The sequence below is a fragment of the Vanessa cardui genome, chromosome 17, assembly GCF_905220365.1.
Source record: "Vanessa cardui chromosome 17, ilVanCard2.1, whole genome shotgun sequence".
Taxonomy (NCBI): domain Eukaryota; kingdom Metazoa; phylum Arthropoda; class Insecta; order Lepidoptera; family Nymphalidae; genus Vanessa; species Vanessa cardui.
The window spans coordinates 1642720-1667359 of NC_061139.1; the positions used below are offsets into that span (position 1 = coordinate 1642720).

Here is a 24640-nt window from a genome sequence, read left to right on the forward strand (position 1 = left end):
TCAAAAAGTCTTTTCCACTTAGAAAAGCCCATTTCGTACCGTATAATTTCTGGTGGCAATTTCAAAACCACCATCGTCTTGTATAGCGCTCCCAATTCAGCCACGGATGTCGATAAAGATGTGTTTTATGACGCGTTAAATCATGATGAAAATTGCCACGATCATAACCGAAGCGGAAATAGAGGCTCTGAAAACTTGAGAAATGAGGACCCGTCCTAATAAGTGCGGAGATGCTAAAAACTTATCCTATCAATATTGACGTAGCTATTACGTAAATATTGGGCATGTATCCTATATAACGAAACTAATCTGAAAGCGGATGCCGCAACATCATGGAACATCAGATATCATCGATTTGATGATGACGAGACAATCGATTTGAAAAACTATGAATATTTACTTGGTGGTAGGGCTTTGTGCAAGCCAGTCTGGGTAGGTACCACCCACTCATCAGTTATTATACCGCCAAATAACAGTACTCAGTATTGTTGTGTTTCGGTTTGAAGGGTGAGTGAGCCAGTGTAACTACAGGCACAAGGAATATAACACCTTAGTTCCCAAAGTTAGTGGTACATTGACGATGTAAGAAATAGTTAATATTTTTTACAGCGTCATTGTCTATGGGTGATGGTAACCACTTACTGTCAGGTGACCCATATGCTCGTCCGCCAACCTATACCATAAAAAAATCGTTTTGGTACGTCAAAGCATTCAAAGTACTATAACATTAAGCTCAAAATATTCTCCCTATCTCTCTTTAACTTTACATTAACCCATCTGTGAGAAAGAGATGAAACGAATATTAAACCGATTTCGATATCACTAATTTATATCCTAAAGTATCAGAAGAGTTGCAGACATAGATTTAGGATTATACGACATTCTTGATAACTTGGACTACTATGGTGATTTTCGGAGTCAGGTACATGCAAACAAGCGAAAAAAGGTCTGACGCTGCATAAAGAAGGGTTGAAACGTAAAAGTAACATTCGTAAGGCCTAAGGGTCACGATTGCGAAGATAAGGATCATCTTGTTACAAAATACAGCGTTTTCCGGCAAAGGGTGAATATCAGATGTTTTTAAAAAAAATGTTCGTTAAAGATCATAAATATATTAGATGATCAGTTTGTTATTAAGAAGAAAACCCTAAAGATACCAACAAAAACAAGAGCCTGCAAATTTCCCAATGCTGGGTTCAGGCCTCCTCTCCATACGAGGAGAAGTTTTGGAATATATTCCAACACGCTGTTCCAATGCAGATTGATGGAATACATGTGTCTTTTTTATGAAATTAGACACATGAAGGTTTCCTCACGATGTTTTCCTTTTCGATTACGAGATGAATTATAAATACAAATTAAGCACATGAATATTCCATGCTTGCCTGGGTTTCAACCCGCGATCATCGGTTAAGATGCACGCGTTATAACCACTGGGCCATCTCAACTCTTAAAGACAAAACGTACTGTAAACAAAGTTCAGATTACGATGTTCATGCACTTATAACCGCTACAAACAAAGCGAGCTCAGATTTAAAACGTATTCACGTTGATCCGGCCACTGTCCTCTCTTATACACTTGAATAATCTACGACTACATACAAACAAACAAAGTGGATGAAATGAAAATGATAATGTATTTGAAATAAGCATGCATTGAATACATTATAATAAATGAAGTTAGTTTCAATATTCTCTGCTGAGTTTTTGCCAGTTGTTTATCAAGTTTTTTGCTTAAAATAAGTAATCAGATTAAGTTTTTTTTTTTATTTGATAGATGGCAAGTGACCAGCTAACCTGATGGAAAGTGACTACCTCCACCCATAGATATCTGCAATACTTAAGGGTACGCTCTTTTGGTGAAGGTTCCCAAGTCGTATCGGTTCGGAAAGACCACCGGCGAAAGCTGTTTCCAAAAAATGGTTGTGCGCAGCAGAAAATGTTTAAAAAAATATTGTTCACTTTATGTTATAACAACGCCCATAGTCATTAGAATTTGTTCTTTTGGAAATATTAAGAAGCTTACACAGTCAATCCGCTACCAATCTTGGGACCAAAGACGTTATGTTCCTTGTGCCTGGAACCCGCTGGCTCATTTATCCTTCAAACTAGAACTCAATAGTAACGATTACTATTTAGCGGTAGAATATATGTTAAGTAGGTGGTACCAACTCAGACGAACCTGCTCAAAGCCTTACCACTAAGTAAGAGGAGAATAATAAAGTATTGAAAACAAAACGATAACCCAGTCTATCTCTTCGGAATAACCCACTAAATAATGAAGGGATTTTAACCAATACAGAATGAATCAATATCCAATTAAGTACCTTTAATATATTGTGAATTTAATGTAGATCAATATGGCCCTTTTCACCATGACATTTAAAAGAATATTTTCGACAATATTACAGAATTCAAATGTAGGGACATAGCTGTATCTATATTTGTAAAACGAAACGTTTATTTTTTTCATTTCGCAAATTTTAAAATCCTTACTAATATTATAAAAGCAAAAGTTTGTATCAATGTATGTTCTGTCTTTCATGCTAATCTTCTGAATGGATTTTAATAAAACTATGTAATATATACAGGTATATGGCTTATAAATCAAACTAACATAGGCTCTAATTTATAAAGATATTTTGTGAATAACACATGAAACAAAACCTTAAAAGGAAAATTATTAATTGTATAAATTTATTATTTCATTTTCACTTACGATTTCATTGAGTGACACTTAATTTTATTTTCAAGATTGTTTAAAGATTTCGATCAATAATTAACATTGCCAGCGAATAAGTGAATCGGAAGGAACTACCCTTTCTATCTACAAAGTGTACCTCTCACGGAAACTTGAAGGCCCCTTAAAACTCGACGGGGGTAAAAAGATTGAAGTGTACCAAGCTCAAGTAATTTTAAAATCAATGTACTTAAGTTCGAAAGTGCACCAATGTAAAAAGGCTTGAGACAAAGTACTTTCATTGTAAAAATGTACCGTCTAAACTACTAACGTACTCTTCACTGTTTTAATATAATAGAATACCTGTGTGGCTAGGTATACGATGAATTCAAAAGTATATGCAGGCGTTTTTAAAAAACTTTAGTTAGGACGTGCATACGTGAAATAGTATTTTCTTATTACGTTGATTTCTTTTTTTACACAATTGTTCCGAGAAAATCTTTTAAAGTAATCATAGCATCGGTTTCATTAAATCTTTAGACTAGTCCGAATTATGAATATATTAAAAAATATATTAAATAAAGCGAACCGATTAACCAGAACTATTCAGTCTATATATATATATCGGCGGCAGCGATGGCTGAGCGGTAGTATGGTCCTTTTCGGTGTTCGTTGGTACGGGGTCCATTACGATGAATTGATATAACACGTGGTATAGCGATAGAAGTTTTATTACGGATTTACAACTTGGTTCTTAAGTAGGTAAACCGACAGTTTCGCCTTGGAGGTGTGGGCTGATCAGTTACTCAAACGCAAGTGTCGTTATCCAGTCCCCATACTCTCCAACACGACTCTGTCCACGTGACTTTAACATTCCATGACGTCACCGCGTTTACCCACTACTATAATAATCAAATAAGCTTCTTTTAATCAAAATGATTGGCTTTCCACGACATATATATATATATATATATATATATATAAATTTTTGATAACACTATTTTCCATAACCTTAAAGGCTTATTACATTTGACAAGCTATAATTTATGTCTAGTTGGGTTATCAACGTTGAAAATGTGTTGAATATACATACATAAAAATTGGCCAATCGAAGGTCGCGGAAATTAGTGTGACATTTATATTTACATACATAATAAATATAGTTCACTTGTTTTATTTATTTTGTATTGCGACACTCTACCTAGATTTATCAATAATTTATTATACGGTTTTATAAAGAATGAGTATTTGAATACAGCGGACGTAAATATTTGCTATTTCCACGACTTTTCATGTCCTCTTTCAGGTACGAGCGTATACGTTGTGACCGCACAGTGGAATGTTTTTTTTTTTTCTAAAGCCATTTTAAAGGGAAATACTATTCGTGGTATTATTTAGAAAAAAGTGTTGGAATTTTAACAATAGCTTTTATTTTTGTAAAATAAACACTATACAAAAAAACGTACATTCTATTTTATTATAAAATTGGATTACAACTTTAATACAATGTATAATATTATATGATCACATTTTTTTATAAATGTATATTAAGTATTAGTTTGAAAATTGTATAGCTAAACGCGCTTAACTTTGAGACAACATATTCGTTATAGCCCGTAGATAGCCCGTTTATTGAAGGCTATATTATTTATACTACATATAAATAGATAGGAACGGAGCAATGACTATAAACGTCAACCGATTTGTCAAAGCTTTGACAAGTACTCATTTCTTCAACGTATCCGACACGTCGTAATCCAAGCTTAACGCGAGTAAAATCGCTGTGCCATAGCGGGTAAATGTAACGTAGATCATTTTTATACATCTGGTAAATAAATTACTTCTCACGTTTAACCTTATTACTCGACCATCTTAGTGGTTTTATATAGTCAGGATTTGACTCAATATAAAAGCTATCTAATAATAATAATAAATTTATTTATTTCAATCGAATTTGTAGATGTAAAAAAACAAACGAAGTCTTAAGTTAGATACAGATAATATAGATAAGACATATTAATATCTACTCATTGCCTCCACTGGTGACAGGAGGGCTGGTTCGTTTTTTGCCCAGAGGATTGGAATTGCGATTCAACGGGGAAATGCTGATAGCATTCTTGCCACCATTCGACGCGGTCAAGATTTATAAAGTAACTCTTTTTTCATATTTATATATATTTAAGCTTTCAGTGTTTTTAATTCTTATATTCATATTTGTTTGTATATTGATATACGCATACTATTTTGTCATATTTTGAGTCTATATTCCAGTTCTTAATTAATCTCCAATTGTAATTTTACAGAACAATAACTTCAAAATACACGTTGTATTTCGAACATGTGTAAAATTCATTTGTAAAATTTTTACTTCGTTTTAGCTGGCTTTATCGACTGACGCTTTAGTTAAAGTTGTATCTACATACTTAATCTACATATATAAGGGAAATATCACTCAAATATCAATATCTCAGAAACGATTACACATACACACTTGAAATTAGGCTAGTAGGTTCTTTATAGGGTGTGGATATCCGGATTTTACGAAACTCCAATCTTGGAAGTTTGTGTTTTATAAATTTCAGGTAAAGCCGCAGGTTCATCTAGTACAGTTAAATTATATAAAAAATAGATATCATTTATTTCACAGATATTAAACTTTCCCGCAGCCGTTTTGTAGATTTACATAATATCATATGAATAAAATGTTGTCGTATAAATTAGAGTTTTGGCAGCGTTCACTTGCCGAGTTTAATTTTTGATCTACAGGACTTAAGGCAAGATGGCTTTGTGAACGGAATTTGTGGATAATACCGGATGATTGTAGGTTCGAAAACAATGGGTCAAAACCGTCTTAGATCGTCAATAATTATGCCCTTTGTGGCTCTACACAGGCTCTCTCGAGCCGGAACACAATACAAGTATTGCTGTTTGGCGCTGGAATATCTGACGAGTGGGTTATTGTACTCGTGAATAACACAGACTTCAACCATCACCAAATAGAATAGACCAATAAAAGCAAAATAGAAACATGCATACGAATTATTAATAAAATCTCAAAAAATTATCCATATTTACCTAAAAAATTATGAAGAGCCGGAAGGCCTAGTGTTTAGAGGGCATACATTTTAACCAATGATTTCGGGTTCAAACCCTAAAACTAACTAAATTTTCATGTGCTCCGAGCTCGAGATGAATTGTAAATATAATTAATTCATATTTATAATAAATCTCGCGCTCCGTGAAGGAAAACATCATGAGAAACCCTTCTGAGAAGAGATTCTGTCACATGAGAATCCACCAACCGGCATTGGAGCAGCGTGGTGGAATATGCTCGTAGGTTTCCCTTCTAAGGGAGCTGTCTTAGCTCAACACAAAAGTAACTCTGTATGTTACATTTTCACGTTTAAACCTCTGAAACTGGTATGGAGATAGATAAACGTAGGATATAGAAGGATATCTTTAATGCACCCCTCAAAACGCTGAACATAAAGTTTTATAAATTAAGCGCATGTAAAGCCGCAGCTTGAGGTTTAGTCATAAATCAACAGCGCCAAATTCGACTGCTTTACAAAGTATCTAGCAAACGTATACGGCCTTGAGGCTGTGTTTAGCCGTTTAAACTTAGAGCTCATTTGCTTGGTGCGATGCCAGTTCGTGCCGGGATACCAGACCACGTGCGGATAATGGTTTTATTTAAGAGGAAAGCGGTGTTGTTTCATAATAATTCGGGTCTAATGTTGTTATGTATTACGTTAATCGTCTTCTCGTAATTATGAAAAATATTATCATTATTTCATGTCTTAGTCTCTTATTAATTCTGGAATCTAATTAGTCGGCTCACTGTTCGCAACGAAAGCTTATTATTGTGAATTTATTACTTTATTATGTTATTAATTGAATGCCTCCTTTGTCTACTAGCTTAGTTTTAGGCTAAAATTCCGGGTACAGTAAATAAACAGGCTTGTAACAAAAAGGTTTTAATAGAATTATTATAATCAAATACAAACAAATATACATATTATAATATCTAGAAAATCAAAAATAATAACACCATATTTTTTATAACAAATGTATCATGTATAGTGATTCGAAACATTTTTTTTTTTTTTTTATGGAATAGGTGGCAAACGAGCAGGAGGCTCACCTGATGGAAAGTGACTACCACCGCCCATGGACATCTGCAACACCAGGGGGCTTGCAGGTGCGTTGCCGGCCTTTGAGAAAGGAGTAGGCTCTTTTCTTGAAGGTTCCCATGTCGTATCGGTTCGGAAAAACCGCCGGCGACAGCTGGTTCCACAGAGTGGTTGTGCGAGGCAGAAAATGTCTAAGAAATCGCGCTGTTGTGGATTTTCGGACATCAAGATGGTGCGGGTGAAACTTAGAATTTTGACGAGATGTCCGAAGGTGAAATTCAGCAGCCGGGATTAATCCGAACAATTCCTCGGAACATTCCCCGTGAAAAATTCGGTAGAAGATGCAGAGTGATCCATATACATATACACGAACAAAGTCACTTGTGACATTTTGATACTTGAAAATGGATTTTAATATAGCCTAAAATTGCCAGTACATCCAAAAAAGGGTTCAGTGTAACAAAATTTGTTGAATAATTGAATTATTTTAAATCAATTTTAAAGGCTTTGGTATGCGTACGAAAAGTTGAATCACAGTTACCACGAGGAATTCATTAAAATGATATATATTTAACATTTATATTGATCTATTAATAAATTGGTTACAAGTTCCGGCTTTGTACAAATGAAGTGAGATGAGTAAGAAGTGTACAAAGCTTTCTCATAGTACACGAGCATTAAACATTGTAGCTGATTATACTCCCCCGTCTACCTAACTAGACTAGATGTTTAAGGTATGGTAGGTAATCTATTTTATTCTATGGTATGGTAGTAAAGCCTTTTCGAAAACCAGCTTGTTAAGCTGGAAGTCATCAAACTTGCTAGAAGCGTAATAACCGTTGAAAACAACTTGCAAACATATCTTAGAAGTGTGATAGGTGTTTTATTCTTCAATAAAGTATTAACGCCCTTTTTTGAAAAAGAGCATCACTACCTTTCAGTGGCATGCCTATGTTTTGCCATTGTTTGACTATTAAGCATAAAGGAGTTAAGTAACTTGTGAGGGACCCTAAGAAGTCTAGCTTCAGAAGTTTAGCTGTCACTCCATCATCAACCGGCGCCATGTTGTTGCTGAGTTGTTCGAGAGCTATTCTTATCTAATACAGGCTGACGTTCGAAATGTTTTCAGTACATTCCCGGATTAGTGCCCGTAGCTGACACCGGCTCCAAATCTAGCAATAATTATAACTACATTATACAATCGTAAATCGACTTTTAAATAGTCTAATATTTTTCATTTCATTTTACTTAGGAGGACTCCAAAAAAATATGTTGAATACGCAATTATTTTATTACTTTTTAGTGCATATTTATTTGTTTTAAAATAGTGTTTTGTATAAAATCGATGTTACTTTTTGTTAATTTTATTTATTTTTTTATTTTAAGTGAAGCTGATGTAGACTAACTATTTTTTTATTATGGAAAGATTAAGCGTGCCGTTTATTATGAGTCAGAAACTACGGACAATTTCAAAAGAAACATAGAATACGATAATACGAAAATAATAATACGATAATTACGAAAATTAGACTAGATTTCTCTAGGGTCAAAAGATTCCAGTTTTCGTAAAATGTTTGTTAATAAATACAGCACCACTACACTTTCTCTTGGTTCTTATCTAAACTACACAAGAGCCCACTCAGACAAACAAAAAAGGCATCGAAATCAGTCTAGCCATTCAAAAGTTCAGAGATATAAGATAATAACCTATTCGTAATATATATCAGACTTATGGTGACATTAAAGATTCCTTTGGTCTTTTTTTCTAAGATTCAAGATCATTTGATAGGATTCTTGCACATTACAAGAAAGTTTATATTTTTCGTAAAGTATGGATATTGGCTGTAATGGATAAAGGATATAACTTATTATGATATAGTACTAACTCGGAAAGAAAATATTTAGTCTCTGGTAGTGAAACCTGCCATAGCTATAACAGTTATTTTATATATATCCTCGGTATTTCAGCTTGCTTCGTAACAAATTTCATATTTGGTTCAGTAGTTTAGCCTTGAAAGAGCTAACAGACAGAACGACAGACCATCAGACGCATTGAGATGAATCAGCTACTTTTTTGTGTTTTTCAATATGATAAATAAAAAGATAAAATTTCAATATAGTCAGCGTAAAACTCTTGTTTTTTTTTGTTAGGGAGCATACGAGCATAGGATTATCTGATGAGAAGTGATTTACACCGCCCGAACATCTACAACAGCGGGGAGCTTTTTACGTGATTTTTCCATCCATTATTATGGCATTAGGCTATCTCGTATGAATTCAGAATTAAAATTCAGATTACTATTGGCAGATAATGACGATGCAGTGCCAGTGTAAAAGTTCTGCTGTGAAAGTGACCAAAATCACCAAGTCAATACGTTCTCCCACTCAAAAATAAAAAACATACACGCTGTACGCGAGTGAGGAAAATTCCAAACAGAAACTTAACACCATCAAAACATAGTTTATTTGCGTTAATAAAATCCGTCATAACAAGTAAACCGACAATTTATAGCGGAACATTAAAACTTGGTTGTTAAGGATGCTTTCACAGTTGTGTACACTGAAATATGGCGTCGTTACTCCGAATAGACGTGCATCAGATCACCGTATCGGTTACAACATTGGAACGTTACCAGCGTCTACCATGTGTTTCTACCGTGAAACTGACTTTGTTTGACGTCGAAATCTATCTTGGACGTGGATATCATGTTTCTGATAAAAAAGTATCGTTAATTCAAATGCTGGTGGTTTTGGTTGTAGCAATAAAACTGCTTCAACAGATATCACAAATTTTCTCCACAATTTTTTTTGTACTATTAATACTTATTGAAACACTAAAGTTTACAGGATTTTCCAAAAACAGCAACGGTGTGGATTACCAAGTAAGGTATTTAAGTAAAAATATTGATGTAGGCTTTTATAAGCACTTCTGAATCGTCATTTTACAATTAAGTGAAGCTACCATCGGTTCGGAAAGTAGATTCTACCGAGAAGAACCGGCAAGAAATACAGTATTTACTCTTTTTTAACATTTAAAAAATACAAAGTCATTCAGTTAAATACAATGATTTAAATTAATATATCCTGCTTGGAAGTCAACAGGTATTAATTAACTCCACGCTTTTTTATCATCTATAAAATCTTGTATCGAATAATATGCTTTTTCTACCAATGTATTTTTACAAACGATTTGAATTTACGAAACTGCAAAGTTAAAAATGTCTGCGGAATTTTATTATAGAAACGGATACCTTGCCTTTGACTTGACCAAGACTGCGTCTTGCGTCATTTAAGTAAGAATATGATATACATTACATTAGATATATAAAGATAATCCAACCATCCAATATACCAAAATATTGAACTAATATTTAGTAGTCATGATTATGACGATTGTATCTTCAATCTTTAATTCCAAACCAACTTGGTTACTCCAATATTTTTCTACTAAAGATGCTCAGGTGGTTCAAACACCATTTAAAGCAATTAACCTTAAGCTCGAGCTCTCGTTTTTAATGCGTAGATGAACGGAAAAATGTGCCATTTGATGGTAAGTGATAACAATCGCCCACTGTCATTGACGCTACATGAACAAATTGGCCAATGCATGAACAACCTATGTCATGTCTGTCACGCCCTGTGCCTGTAGTTTGGCAATAAAATACTTAATGGCATTATAATATATTCTGCGTAGTTAGTCGGTTTACTTTGAGATTATCCCTTGTGACAAAAGATAAAAGCCTACCACCTAAACACTTGTGCAATATATTATGCGGTAAATAAAACTTTGTTACAGTTCCGCCTAGAATATCCTTATTTATATAACTGTAGCTTACTTGGCAAATATAATATCGTGATGTTGTATCTATGTGTTGTGTTTCATATAATTTTACCTTTTCTTTCTTATTTACCGTCTTGTTTGTTTGTTATTGTTATACATCGCTAATTTATTATAACAGTAATATTATACAATTATATTAAGAATAATATGAAATGTGTCATTTTTTTATCGACTGTACTTTGTTTGTATTTAATCGCAAGTGAACGTATACCCTTATTTGGGCAATTTGATGACTCATCGTACAATCGCGTACACAATAAACATAAACAACGTTAGATTAACGATAGTTTGTTAACATCACATTACAAAATTCGATATAACGATTCAGTTGGAAAGATAAATCCATACTAATACTATAAATGTTAAAGCAATTGTGTCTGTCTGTCGGTCTTTCACAACCGAACTAGTGAACTGAATTTAATGAAATTTGGTTTGAAGCAAACTTGAACTCCAAGAAAGGATATAAACTACTTTTTTGGCCTTTAAATAAAACTAATTATAACGGATGAATTTTTTTTTTTTTTTTTTTTTAATTATTTTTAAACATCCCGACGTTTCGAGCACTTTGCAGTGTTCGTGGTCTTTTTTGGCCTGATGTATGATAACCAACCCCTAAAACGCGAGCGAAACCGCTGACGGCAACTAGCATATACATATATTGTACTTACGATATCAGTTGTGACACACATGCCAGTGGGTTTCTGTGGTCAAATTGCAAGACGCTTGTTTACGTGAACCTTAAATTAACCTGTTTTCAAGGCCACAAAAGCTAAGATGGTCCAGATGGTACATATACAAAAATTACATTTTTAATTTCCTTATTACTGACTAAAAAATTTCTAAAATCCTAATCACATACTATATATACTGCTTTAATATACGTCAAACATTTAATAGTGCAATATTAAGGTCAGTGAGTTGTCTAACTTCACAAACCGCGTAAGCTGCTGAGCTGAGCCTTCATGTCAGCAATGATATATTAGAATTCCTAACAGCCTAACTGCCTAACTCGTTAGAATAGTGGCTATATAACATACTTGAGATCCTGGATTTAAATCAAGGGTCGAGGCTAATAAAAAGTAACTGACATTTACCCATTTGAAATTGAGTTACTTATAGCTAGTTGGATACATTTATGTTGATTGGCCCCCTTGTCTTGCTTTTAAAATTATGTCCCTTTATATCTCACTCCACAGATGTCATTATTACATAGTTTAAAATAAAGTCCCTTACTGTATGTCCCAATGTATGGTTAGATAAATGTAGCCTAAGTTGTTCTTTTTATATCTGAAAGTCCCATCAAAATTAGTTCAGCCGTTCCAGAGATCAGTCGAAACAAACCGACAGACACGCAATAGACAACAATTTTAAATAATGTAATTTTCGTATAACTAGTAGTCGTATAAAAAGTATATATGGTGTGCCGTGTAAACTGTACAATTTTTAGTACACAAAGACACTCCAATTTTATTAGATTTTTATAGAAATAATTATTAATATTAATTTGTATACGAGTAAAATTTAATACATAAATTTTTAACATCATTCAATGTTAAAATCGAATTAACATTATATAATCTTATTTGCACTCAATAGAATCGCCATTTTAGAAGAATAATTATAGAGTTCCATGAATTCGAAATTTAAATAATAACAGCAAGAACTGGCGAGTTGTAATCGAATCAAAGTGTAAGTCCGAAAACAAATAATCATTTCATCTAACTTTAGAATCACCACAGACTATAAATATTGAAGTCAATATTTTACATATAATAAAAAAACAGAATCGAACACGATATATTACTTTAAATTGTAACACATAAAATATGACCTACATTATATCGACTATCGCAATAATGTAATAAATTTTATAAAAATACAACAGAGTATACAACTGTAATAAAACGCCAGTTAGTCTAAAATTGAAGCTTGTTGATTGACGGTTCAGACGGATCGGTACGTGAATAAAACGGGAAACAGATCACAGCATCATCTGGTGCTGAGGGATTGATTAGTATTCGGTAGAACTGTCGACGTCATCTTTGTATTGTTCTTTATAGCAATATATTTGTAATTCATTGGAATACTGTAATGAATAGTCTGTTGATGTTTTTAGATATTAAAGACTGTGTATCAAGCGAAGGCCTAGAAGGCCAACATAATCTATTTAAGATATTTTTAATCTACGAATTACTAAAGAATTCTATTTCATTTATTCTATTTTAATAAAAAGTATGTGGTTAGTCAGCTGTGTTACAGTATTCCTCCAATTTTGTCCAACTTATTATGGCGTTTTTTATTTGTAAATTTTTTTTTTTTTTATTATAATTATCACGATCCGAGATAAAGTGCCAAAATCGCGTGAATGCTCATTGAAGATTACAGATTCAAGCCCAGGAAGCAACCACTGTGAAGGCAAACGTCGTAACGAAACACAAGTGTCTCGCCAAATACAGCCAGCAATTGCCATTAGAAAATTTTCATGGAATAAAATCCAAGCCTCTTCAACGGGAGAAGGTTCTACGCAACATTGTGACCGTGGGTTTAATTTATTTCTCTCAAAATTCATCTATAATTAAACGCAAAAGCTTGTGAATTAGACACATGCAGGTTTCCTCAAGACGTTTTCCTTCACCGCCGAGCACTAGATGAATTATAAACACAAATTAAGCACATGAATGTTCCGTGGTGCTTGCTTGGGTTTGAACCCGCAATCATCGGTTAATATGCACGCGTTTTTCCCATTGGGCCATCTCGACTCAATAATATATAATGAACAGTTATTTGGCTCCTTGTACCGATGCTTATTTAACCTAATCTATTCGCTTCACAGTCGATATAGAATTATTAACTAATCCAGTATTAACATTCCTTTGATTAATTCAAGAATTATCTACTGATGGAACGACTAATAAACTATATTAAAGTTAGGTTAACATCATTGTTATATTATAATTGAGCCCTTAACTATATACATAAGAGAATTAAAACCACTAAATGTATTAATTGTGGCTATGTGGGATAGTGACAATAATGATATCAAGATTTCCCCTTGAATCCTGATCTTCTTGATAAAAATGAGTATCATGGTGTCCTGTAACTAGTGGAGATAAAAGACCAAATGTTTCAATTTGGACGACGATTGAAGATGAATATTTGGATTGTTAACTAAAATGTTAGGTATTTCGCACAACACAATATTATGTAATAAATGACAGGCGGTATTAGTATTCGTTGATTCCCAGACAGAATAGATTAAATAAATTTCATTGGATTTGATTGACATAACTTTTAAATTGAAATGGAAATAGAGGAAAAAATATCTTTCTAGAATCAAATTTCCATACTAGTAATATCTTTGTATGCAATACGCTATTCCAAAATGAAGATTCAAAAATTGCTTGTAAAAACCTACTCGAATAATGCATAACTATAACATTTCACTCGGTGGTAGGGCTTTGTGCCAGCCCGTCTGGGTAGGTACCACCCACTCACCAGTTATTCTACCGCCAAATAACAGCACTCAGTATTGTTGTGTTCCGGTTTGAAGGGTGAGTAAGCCAGTGTAACAACAGGCATAAGGGACATAATATCTTAGTTCCCAAGGTTGGTGGCACATTGACGATGTAAGGAATAGTTAATATTTCTTACAGCGTCATTGTCTATGGGTGATGGTGACCACTTACCATAAGGTGGCCTATATGCTCGTCCGCCAACATATACCATAAAAAAAACATATGTGCCTATGTCCTTTCTTAGAGTCAAGTTTGCTGCATACCATATTCGGTTCAGCGGTTTAGTCGTGAAAGAGCGACATACACAGACAGAATTACTTTCACATTTATAATAGTAATATAGATTAAACAACATTGTCAAGTTTATATAATAAATATATGAGATCTTATTTGCCACCGGAACTGTAGTTTGTCGAGAACTATCATTTCTTAAATTAAAAGTTTTAAGAGGAAAGCATTCCAGCAATTTAGCTGAAAAGTGATAAATTCTTGTCTCTGTCCGTGGACATTCGTATTGCGAGAAGTAAAAGCTATTAGCAAGGTTGGTGATACACTGTTACAATGTAGGAGAATTACGTCATGAGAGCAGGTTGTAGTCGTCATAGATAAGGTTTCAGGTTCAAATAACATTTTTGAGAGTATTTCTGTCTAAATTGATGGTCTATCCCTTCTGTTGTCGCTTTGTCTGAATATGAAGACCAGAGAAAAGGGATTTCTTACTTGAGCACAAATACGGACTTTTACACTAATTTCTTCTGCGTTTGCTGTCTTATTTGATTGTTTATGAGAAAGTCCGGATGATTCATATGAAATTCTGCAACAGGTGTAATCACCAACCCACATTGGACAGCTTGATAAAAAAATACTAAATTCTTTGTAGTGGAAAGAAGAGTTTATCCCAGTAATGGGTATTTATTTAAAGATTATTTTTCTGCAGGTGTCACCGAACAAGACTTTAATTTCTTAAATTTCATTTATTTCCACTTGTAGATAAATGTAAGTAAAATCAACTGCTCATGACGTACCTGTAGTAGTTGAGAACCTGCGCGAAGACGCCGGGGTGTCTGTCGAAGAAGTACTCGTTGAGCACGGGATCGTAGTTAGCAAGCGCCTCCGTCAGACGGGACAGCCGCGTCGCCGGGATCTTCTTCAACGTAGCCTTATAGGTTTCGTATCTATAAATAAAATATTTCTATTAACTAAAGAAAATTATTATTTTTATTGAGCAATAATTCGTTTATAATGTTATGTTTGCATTTAAGAAGAAAGTTATTTTTGTAGCCTAAGTTACTTCTTATTACGTTAGCTTTCTGCTCGTGAAAGTTCCGTTAATATCGGTCCAGCCGTTCCAGACATACAGACGGACAAAATAGAATAAAATATATTTTGGTATATGTTGCGTGTGTAAATACATTACTTAATATTAAACTATAAGAATGGCTAACCATGGTCTGATCTCTAGGAGGAAATTTATAATAAAAAATGGCTATTTCTTCACCCTCAAAATAGAACAGGGTTTGGACAACCAACAATGTTACTTCGTGTGTCATTAAGAACTTCAAGACTTAGAACTGCTACTATAAATGTGTAACAGGAAAAACTCAATAAATACCCACTGGTCTGTCAGTTTCCGAGCTTTTGACTTCACAAAGGTAGTAAAGAATTTTTTGTATATGAAACACAATATTATACAGGCATGGCCTGAAGCTAAGACCAAGTCGTATGCATACACTTCCTGCCCATAGTATATATCTAAGGCTATATGTAATATTTCTTTGCTATATATATATTTTATCTATGTGTTAGTCATTTTATTAACAATACTCCATGTTTCTTTTTTCTATTTAGTTATTTATTTAATCGATACACCACAGTATTTGAAATATAACACTTAAAACAAGAATACAGAAAAATGACAGGTACAACTTCAAACACTTAATAGGTATATTCTAGCAGATTCTTTTCAGTAGAATCTACTTTCCGAACCGGTAGTAGCTTCATTTAATCCATAATCTAACATGAAAATTCAGAAGTACTTTTATGACTCTACATGAGTAAGGAATATTTAGATTTACATTTTTGATTAATATTTACTACTATATATAGTAGTCGCCCGCGACTTCGCTTGTGTTTTAGAGTGTTGGTCGTTATGTGGTAGGCAACAAAAAATTGCCTATGTCGTTTCTTAGAGCTCAAGTTTTCTGCATACCAAATATCATTAAATTTGACAGAGTTTCTTTCACATTTATAATATTCATATATATTTTTTTGATATTTTCTAAATATAACCATTAATTTTGATACAAGTCTTTAGTATAAATTTTCAGTATCAGAGACCTTTTAAAATAATAAGACGTGATATCAGCAAGTCGTGGGTCGTTAACATCTGTTCGAGAATAATAAAACATTTCATTAAACCGACATTAATTTTCCTAATGATGGAAATAAATATATTCTAAGAAAATTTTCATACATTTTCGTCCTTTGTTAAAAATGAAATCGTATTACAATTTTTCTCATCTTCGTCTACAAAAGTTTAACATCAAATATAGAGCTCATTGTATTTATGAAGCAAGTACTAAGGCTATAGCCATATATATTTTACTAGTTATCGCCCGCTGATTCAATTATGATTTTTCATGTAAAAGTTTTCATCGTTAAGTGGAATTCAAGGTTGCTTCATTCTAATTTTCATCAAAATCAGTTCAGTAGAGTTTAATCATTAACCATCAACAGACAGACAGTTACTATATTTTTTTTTTCGGTACAGATAATGTATTTATAAATAACACGACATTCATAACTTGACGACCTCCGTGTTCGAGTGGTGTGTACACCGGTTTTCATGAGTACGTCACTCCGAGGTCTCGGGTTCGATTCCCGGCCGAGTCAATGTAGATTATCAACAGTTTTCTATGTTGTTTTGGGTCTGGGTGCTTGTGGTACCGTCGTTACTTCTGATTTTCCATAACACTAATTATATTATTTAGCTACTTACATTGGGATCAGAGTAATGTATGTGATGTTGTCTAATATTTATAAAAAAAAATGTTGAATAATTTAAATAATGATTAAGGACATTGTTTCAAAGATTTAAAAAAAAATATATGCATTAGAATTATTTAAACTATGGTCTTAATTATGTACAAAAAAAAATTAAAATAGTTATAATACAAATCATGAATCATGGAAATGTTTGTAAGGTTGAACCGTGGGGGTACCATAAGATATTCTATCGTCAAACAGTAGTATTAAGTATTGTTGTTTCCCGTATTGAAGAATGAGTGAGCCAGTGGAACTATCATTTGCCACTACACACTACATTTGCGAGCTGAGATGGCCCAATGGTTAGAAATGCGGGTTGCATTGGAACAGAGTGGAGGAATATGTTCCAAACCCTCTCCTTTATGGGAGAATAGGCCATAGTCCAGCAGTGAGAAATTTACAAGCTGTTACTACTACTATTACAACATTTTCCCGCCTGCCTACCGTTGTTATAACTTTTTCAAGTTTCCACTTATTAGGGTAATGGTAAAAGGCAGAAAGACTGTTGGCCATAGAACGTTAAATGTTATGGCTTAATAATTAATTGTACCGTTAGTTTAATTAGAACACGATATCTCTATTAGGGGCAGCGGTTTTCAAAGAGTTCATTATCGTAATGATCGCCGACCTTCTTAAGGAAAAGGTACATTCAAAAAACGAATTTTTTTTTCGCTATATTTGACTTTTTTCTATGGTATAAGTTACATTATTCTAAGTTATAAGGATAAATGTCATTTTATGTAGTATTAAATGAATTACAGGAAGGATAATGGAACTTGGCACCAATTTAGATCTCACTTCTTTTGTCGTTGAAGTCAACAACCAAGGCATATTTCATAATACTGAACTTGGCTCTCATTTTACATTTATGGTTTTGATGGGATATTAATTACTTACATCGCCAATGCGCTACCAACCCCGGGAACTAAGATGAAAGAAGAAAGAAAGAAAGAATGATGAAAAAGAAAGAAAAGATGCTGTGTCCCTTGTGACTATAGTTATACTGGCTAACTCGCTCTACAAAACCGGAACACAATTATACTATAGAAGATCTGATATGTGGGTGGTACCCAGGCGGACTTGCACAAAGCCCTAACACCAAGAAAAATTACTACTTAATTTATTACTTAACAAATAATGCGTCTTATATGTTATAATATTTACGTCAATGTACATGTACCATGTACTAGATGGATCAAGATCCGAAAACTCCCTCCTTCCTCCCTCTGTTCGACAGAAGTGAACTGCAGACCATATATCTGATTTGAGTTTTGGCGCCGAAGTTCATTCGCGAAGCGGTGCTAAATCAGAATCAAATGTGTGAACCTGGATTAATATATCAATTCATGTAGTGAAATATATAAAATTACTTGTTGTTCATTAAATACCTATGTCGTAAAACCACAATATAAAAACACATTTTTTTTTTATTTTAAACGCTGCGCTAACCCCCAATCTATCAATTCAGTGGGGACATCATATTGTTACCCTACGTTGAACTAAAGGCATAAACGCCATGACGTTTCCGGCGCTTACGATATATTGTTCACGAGAAAAATATTCTTTAAAAGCGATCCAGCGCTGTCTTCAATTGTTTGATTAGATGATATAATCAAGATTCATCGCTGCAGCGATACCCTTACCAGTATGTAAACAAATTTACATAAATGCTTTTGTCTATCTTAGAATAGGTCAATATTTATTATGATTCCATAGCAACAGAGACTAGGACACTGACTTCGTCTTATATCGGGAAACAAGGCTTTACTTAAAGCAAACAAATAATGAAACGTCGCCATTTTGCATTTAAAACACTTAGTGCTTGGACCATGGAATAATAGTACAAAACATTTTTTAAACATATAACACCTATTTTTCTAATAGTGTCGGGAAAGAAAAAACAGTGTATTGTAAATATATTCACTTGTTTTTCGAGAAGGCCTTTACCAGCACTCGCCGTTAATATAAACAATCTGTGATTAAATATTTTGCTTTATGTTACGATATTGACTGACGAACATTCGCCTATAAATAAATCTAAGATTCGATTTCAGCATTCCACAGCTGTCGTCAGTTGTTTTTAAGGTTTCAGTAAGCGTTTATATTGTACTCGGTAACTTTACGATAAGAAAAAGAAAAGGAAACAATATCAGGCTCACAACGTATTTCAAAATCCGTCTCACTTACTTATGTAATGTTTAAATCTGAAGTGTTACAAAATGAATATAGAACTGCCCTTAATGACCAACTTAATGCAAGACAGAAGCTAACAATATAAAAATTTTAACAAAAAGACAAACCGACTTCGAACAAAACACTATTTTAAAACAAATGAATATGCACGACGGTGCCCTTGCCCCAACAATCAAAAGAAAGAAGCGATACGAGCCCCTTGATTGATCCAGTATATTATTGTGTAAAAGGTTATTTGTAAAAAACATATTTGTTAAAGTATTCTCGTATTGTTTTTTGATAGATATACTGTAGGGTTTTATTGGCTGACACCGGCTCCAAATATAACAATAATTATAACTACATGATATAATCGTTAATCGACTTTTAAGTAGTCTAATATTTTTCATTTCATTTAACTTAGGAAGACTCTAAAAAATATGTTGAATACGCAATTATTTTTATTACTTTTTCGTGCATATTCATTTGTTTTAAAATAGTGTTTTGTTTGAAGTCGGTTTTTCTTTTTGTTAAAATTTTTATTTATTTTTTGTTTTCAAGTGAAGCTGATGTTGACTAACTAATTTTTTTTAATATGGATAGATTAAGCGTCCCGTTTATATGAGTCAGAAACTACTTCGAGGACAATTTCAAAGGAAACTTGCGAATAAAGCAAAAATAGACTTTCGAAAATGCGGATTTAATACGTCACGCGGCGTAAACTACAAGGAAGAGCTGTAATCGAACTCAGCAAAAAAACTTTGAAAAAGACCAACTATATTTCGTACATCATATGACATCACATCACATACACAAAATTTGATTAAAGATAGTAAGAAATTCTGTCCCATATCGCACCCTAACTGCGAGCCGTATAGGAGTTCCATCACTCCATAGTATAAAACAAAGTCGCTTTCTCTGTCCCTATATCTTTAAATCTACGCAACGGATTTTGTTGCGGTTTTTTTTTAAAAGATAGTGTGATTCAAGGGGAAGGTTTGTGTATATAATACATGAACAATATAGTAAAGAAACACTGATAATTTTAGAAGTTTGCGATGTGATGTCGTAATAAATAAATTCTGTAGTATATTTAGTATCAGTATTGCACCCGTGCGAAGCCGGGGTGGGTAGCTAGTTAATTATAATATTCGACTATGATAATTTCATAAACATAACCACATTACGGAAGGTGACTCAAATATTCAAATAACCTATAAATATAAAAGATTCGACCGAGTATCGCTAACGTGCTCCTCAGAATTGTTCCGTTCCCTTATTTTCCGTTACTTTGTCATGGATCCTGTGCTCAGAACCTTACCAAACTTTCACCAAATTACCCTTGAAGTATATATTTTCTAATAAAAAAAGAATTATCAAAATTGGTTAACGTGATTTTCAGTTATTCACCTATTTGTCGTGCATATACATAATGCAAATTTAAAACTTATGTCGTTTTCATATGGATACCATCATCGGAAAAAAATAAAAAAAAAAATGGGACCCCACGGGAAGCACTACCTTTCAAACAAAAAAAAATTTATCAAAATCGGTCCACCCAGTGAAAAGTTATGAGGTAAAAAACAAAAAAAAAAAAAAAAAAAAAATACAGACGAATTGATAACCTCCTCCTTTTGGAAGTCGGTTGAAAAGTAAAGGATCAGCCTGTAATTTTCCTTCTGCTGGGCTAATGGCCTCCTCTCCCATTAAGGAGAGAACTTGGAACATATTCCACCACGCTGTTCCAATGTGTGTTGGTGGAATGCACATGTGGCAGAATTTCAATGAAATTAGTCACATAACCTGCATGTGTTGTCCTCACGATGCTTTCCTTCACCGCCGAGCACGAGATGAATTATAAACACAAATTAAGCACATATATATATAGTGGTGCTTACCTGGGTTTGAACCCGAAATCATCGGTTAAAATGCATGCATTCTAACCACTGGGCCATCTCGGCTCAATATATATAAAAATAATACATTAATTAATTAAATTATACATATTTTATTTACTTAAGGATTATTCACAGTAAGTCCGTAATTGTATACAAATATGTATTAAAAATTTTCTATAAATCGTGACCGTATTGATTACTTTGGAACATAAAAAAATGTAATAGATTTTTTTCTTTTTGAAGACTTTTTTTAATATAAGCCATTAAGATTGTTCAAGGAATTAAAGAGTAAACTCTACGTTCGAGTAGTACTCTACGTTCTGTAATCTCGTCTAATCTAATTTATATAATCTGGTTATAATCTAACTTTGATATTAACTAAAATCATTTTTAGTTGTAATTCTTTGAATTCTTAACTAGATGTCTGTCGTATCTGTGGTTCTTGTCCGGTTTTGGAACCACAATCATCACTAAAATTACTTGTAACTGTATTCTGAACTGCTTTTATTATATTTTTAATATACAATTAATGAGCTTATGAATGATAGCACACATTGGGAATGAAACGATCGCCTCCTGGCTATTTCATTTCATTTAAATTGTTTATATAATACATGAGACAAAGAAAACCCGCTGAGTTTCTTTCGCCGGTTCTTCTCAGGTCAGTGTGTTTTCTTTTCCGAACCGGTGGTACTGTTTCAATTAACCATCAGTAAGAAAGTGTAATACTTCTATATTGAATAAAGCAATTTGAGTTTTAGTTGGCTAATATTTCCTCACATAATTTAACGTTAATATATTGCAAAAGCTATACTATCTCACGACATTACAAACATATATACAAAGTTACGGTTCGATGATACTCGTACCAATCCCGACTTCATTATATTAAGGCTTCGTTGATTAAACTGGAATAAAGCCGGCCTATTTGATCTCTGATAATAAAGGCGATACGATAAGTAATTATTTACCGTTGAGAAATACGGCTGTTACATGTTCGAATCGAATGAATATGAGAGAAAAAAGTATTCTTCTTCGAAAATGGAATATTTACTTGAACTTACATTTTCAATCATATGGTACCAATAGTAAGTACCAATAATATAAAATTGTATCAAAATATACTTTGTATTTATCAGTTCTGGTATTTTTATTCGGTGGTACGAATTTTTTGTAAGCCTATCCATTCATCAGATTTTCTACAGTGAAACCGCAATAGACAATAACCATTTCGAATTGAAGGGTGAACCAGTATATCTATGAGCGAAAGAGACATAACATCTTAGTTCCTAAGTTTTATGGTGCCTTAGTATTTTACGTGCCAATGGCTATCGGCGGTTGTAACCACTTACCATTACATATCAATAAAAAAAGTAGCCAGAATAACTACAGGTCAGTGGGTGGAATATACCCAGATCAAAGTCAAACTAAACTTTATTCAAGTGGGCTTTTACAAGCACTTTTGAATCGTCAATTAACAATTAAATGAAGCTACTACCGGTTCGGAAAGTAGTTTCTACTAAGAAGAACCGACAAGAAACTCAGTAGTTGGACTTTTTTTTTGTTTTACGAGGAAGAAAGGCGTTTACGCCTCCCGCCTAAAGACTCAACCGGTGCCATAACGGCCCCATTTCCGAAGCTCTAGCCGGCCCCGTTGCCCAGGGTACACCACGAGGAGGTGACTGACATGCACCCCCGGACATAACATCCTGCCATAACGGGTGGATAATCACTGCTATTTTCCACAACTTCTTCTGGTCCTTTAAACGCAATATATTTTCCAATTAAAACTTGGAGATTTTAATCAAATGATTGTAATAATAGTTCTGAACGGATTAACAAACACTTAATTATAACGAAGCACAGATAACATCTAAAGTTAAACAAACCCTATATGTTTAAGGTAATTAGTAGCCCTAAGCTATCTCCAACGTAAGAAAGAGATCGGTATAGTACGACACAACTTAGATGTAGCATCGACAAATTCAATAAAACCGATTACTGCCGATTTACACAACCAATTATAGAAATAGCGCCACTCGACGCTATTCGTCGCTATAGATTCACGCGTCAGCTCAACCTGAGAAAGCAAATTATATTACGAGTTATTACGTTTGTTTAAAGATCATATTCACATAAGTATATACCTAAATATTGATAATTTGGGATAGCGTACAAATTTTGCCGAAGCTACATCTAAGTTGTGTCGTACTATACTTAAAAAAACGGAGCCGTCTCCTTTCAGCTGAAGGTCAATGGCCTTTGAATGACAAATGACACCAGTCAAACAACCCGCGGTCGTTGTCTCTATACAGAAACCAAGGAAAACTCATTTTGATTAATAGTCCAGTGTAACTTTTGAATCTTAGCCGTATAAGGTTCAACCATAAAAAGTGCTTATGTTAGCCATTCGGCTAACATAAGCACTTTTTAATGTTCATGTACTTATCATTCATAGTAGGTAGAGGCCGCTCATAACAAAATAGGTACTTAAACATATAACTGCCCCTTAATATTCTACTTAGTATCGTTGTGATCCAGTTTGAAGGGTAGTGAGGCAGTGTAACATACTCAAGGAAATATCTAAGCTTCTAAAGTTGGTGGCGCATTGGTGATGAGTAATGATTAAGATTTATCATAATACCAATCTATACCATTCACTGATCACCATCAGGTAGCCCAGTAACCATTCCACTAGCTTACAGGCATTCGTGCAGCATGGTGAAATAAACCCCAAATCCTTCTAAACGAAAAAATACCCAAACCCAACAATGGGACATTTCAAATTACTATTATATTTAGATTTCTAAGAGAAAACATATTTTAGATTTAATTTAAAACTTTTTATCCTACAGATGGTATTAAAACTAAGCTTTCATCTCTAAGTAAGCCACAGAGCATAATCATATAAAACTCTTAGTAATATACGGTGAAAACTTCCACAGAGCGCTTTGAGCTGCATTCCCCGACCTTGACACAGAGCGATTGTAAGTTCGTCCCACTTTCCTTTATTACTCGTAAATGGAGTAAAATTCTATGTGCAGTTGGTTGTTAAGTCATTGTGCCTTTAGCATATAACTAGAAATGATATCAAACAATCAGCTGATATTTATAACAAACATTAACACGTTCAATGCAGAGCGGGTCTAACGTACCCCATATGTGGCTTTAACGGCGGCTAAGAAAAACATTTTCTCTGTCTCTCCTTGGTTGGATTTGGGATATTGTAGAAAAGTGATATATATATTTAATTGATGCTTAAAGAAAACCAAATGCTATGGTGTACTTACTAATACACACTGAAGAAAAAAAATTCATATAACATCGAGTTTTAATTTCTACGTGTATTATGATAG

At 33.6% G+C, this 24640-nt stretch overlaps 1 protein-coding gene across 1 annotated transcript in view; it reads right to left on the minus strand.

The window, feature by feature from the left end:
* Positions 1 to 24640, minus strand: part of LOC124536824 (potassium voltage-gated channel protein Shaw-like) — a 321785-nt gene that overhangs the window by 236144 nt on the left and 61001 nt on the right. The window contains exon 2 of the mRNA XM_047113446.1: positions 15195 to 15344. Within this exon, the coding sequence (XP_046969402.1) occupies positions 15195 to 15344 (150 nt within the window). The remainder of the gene's footprint in view (positions 1 to 15194; positions 15345 to 24640) is intronic.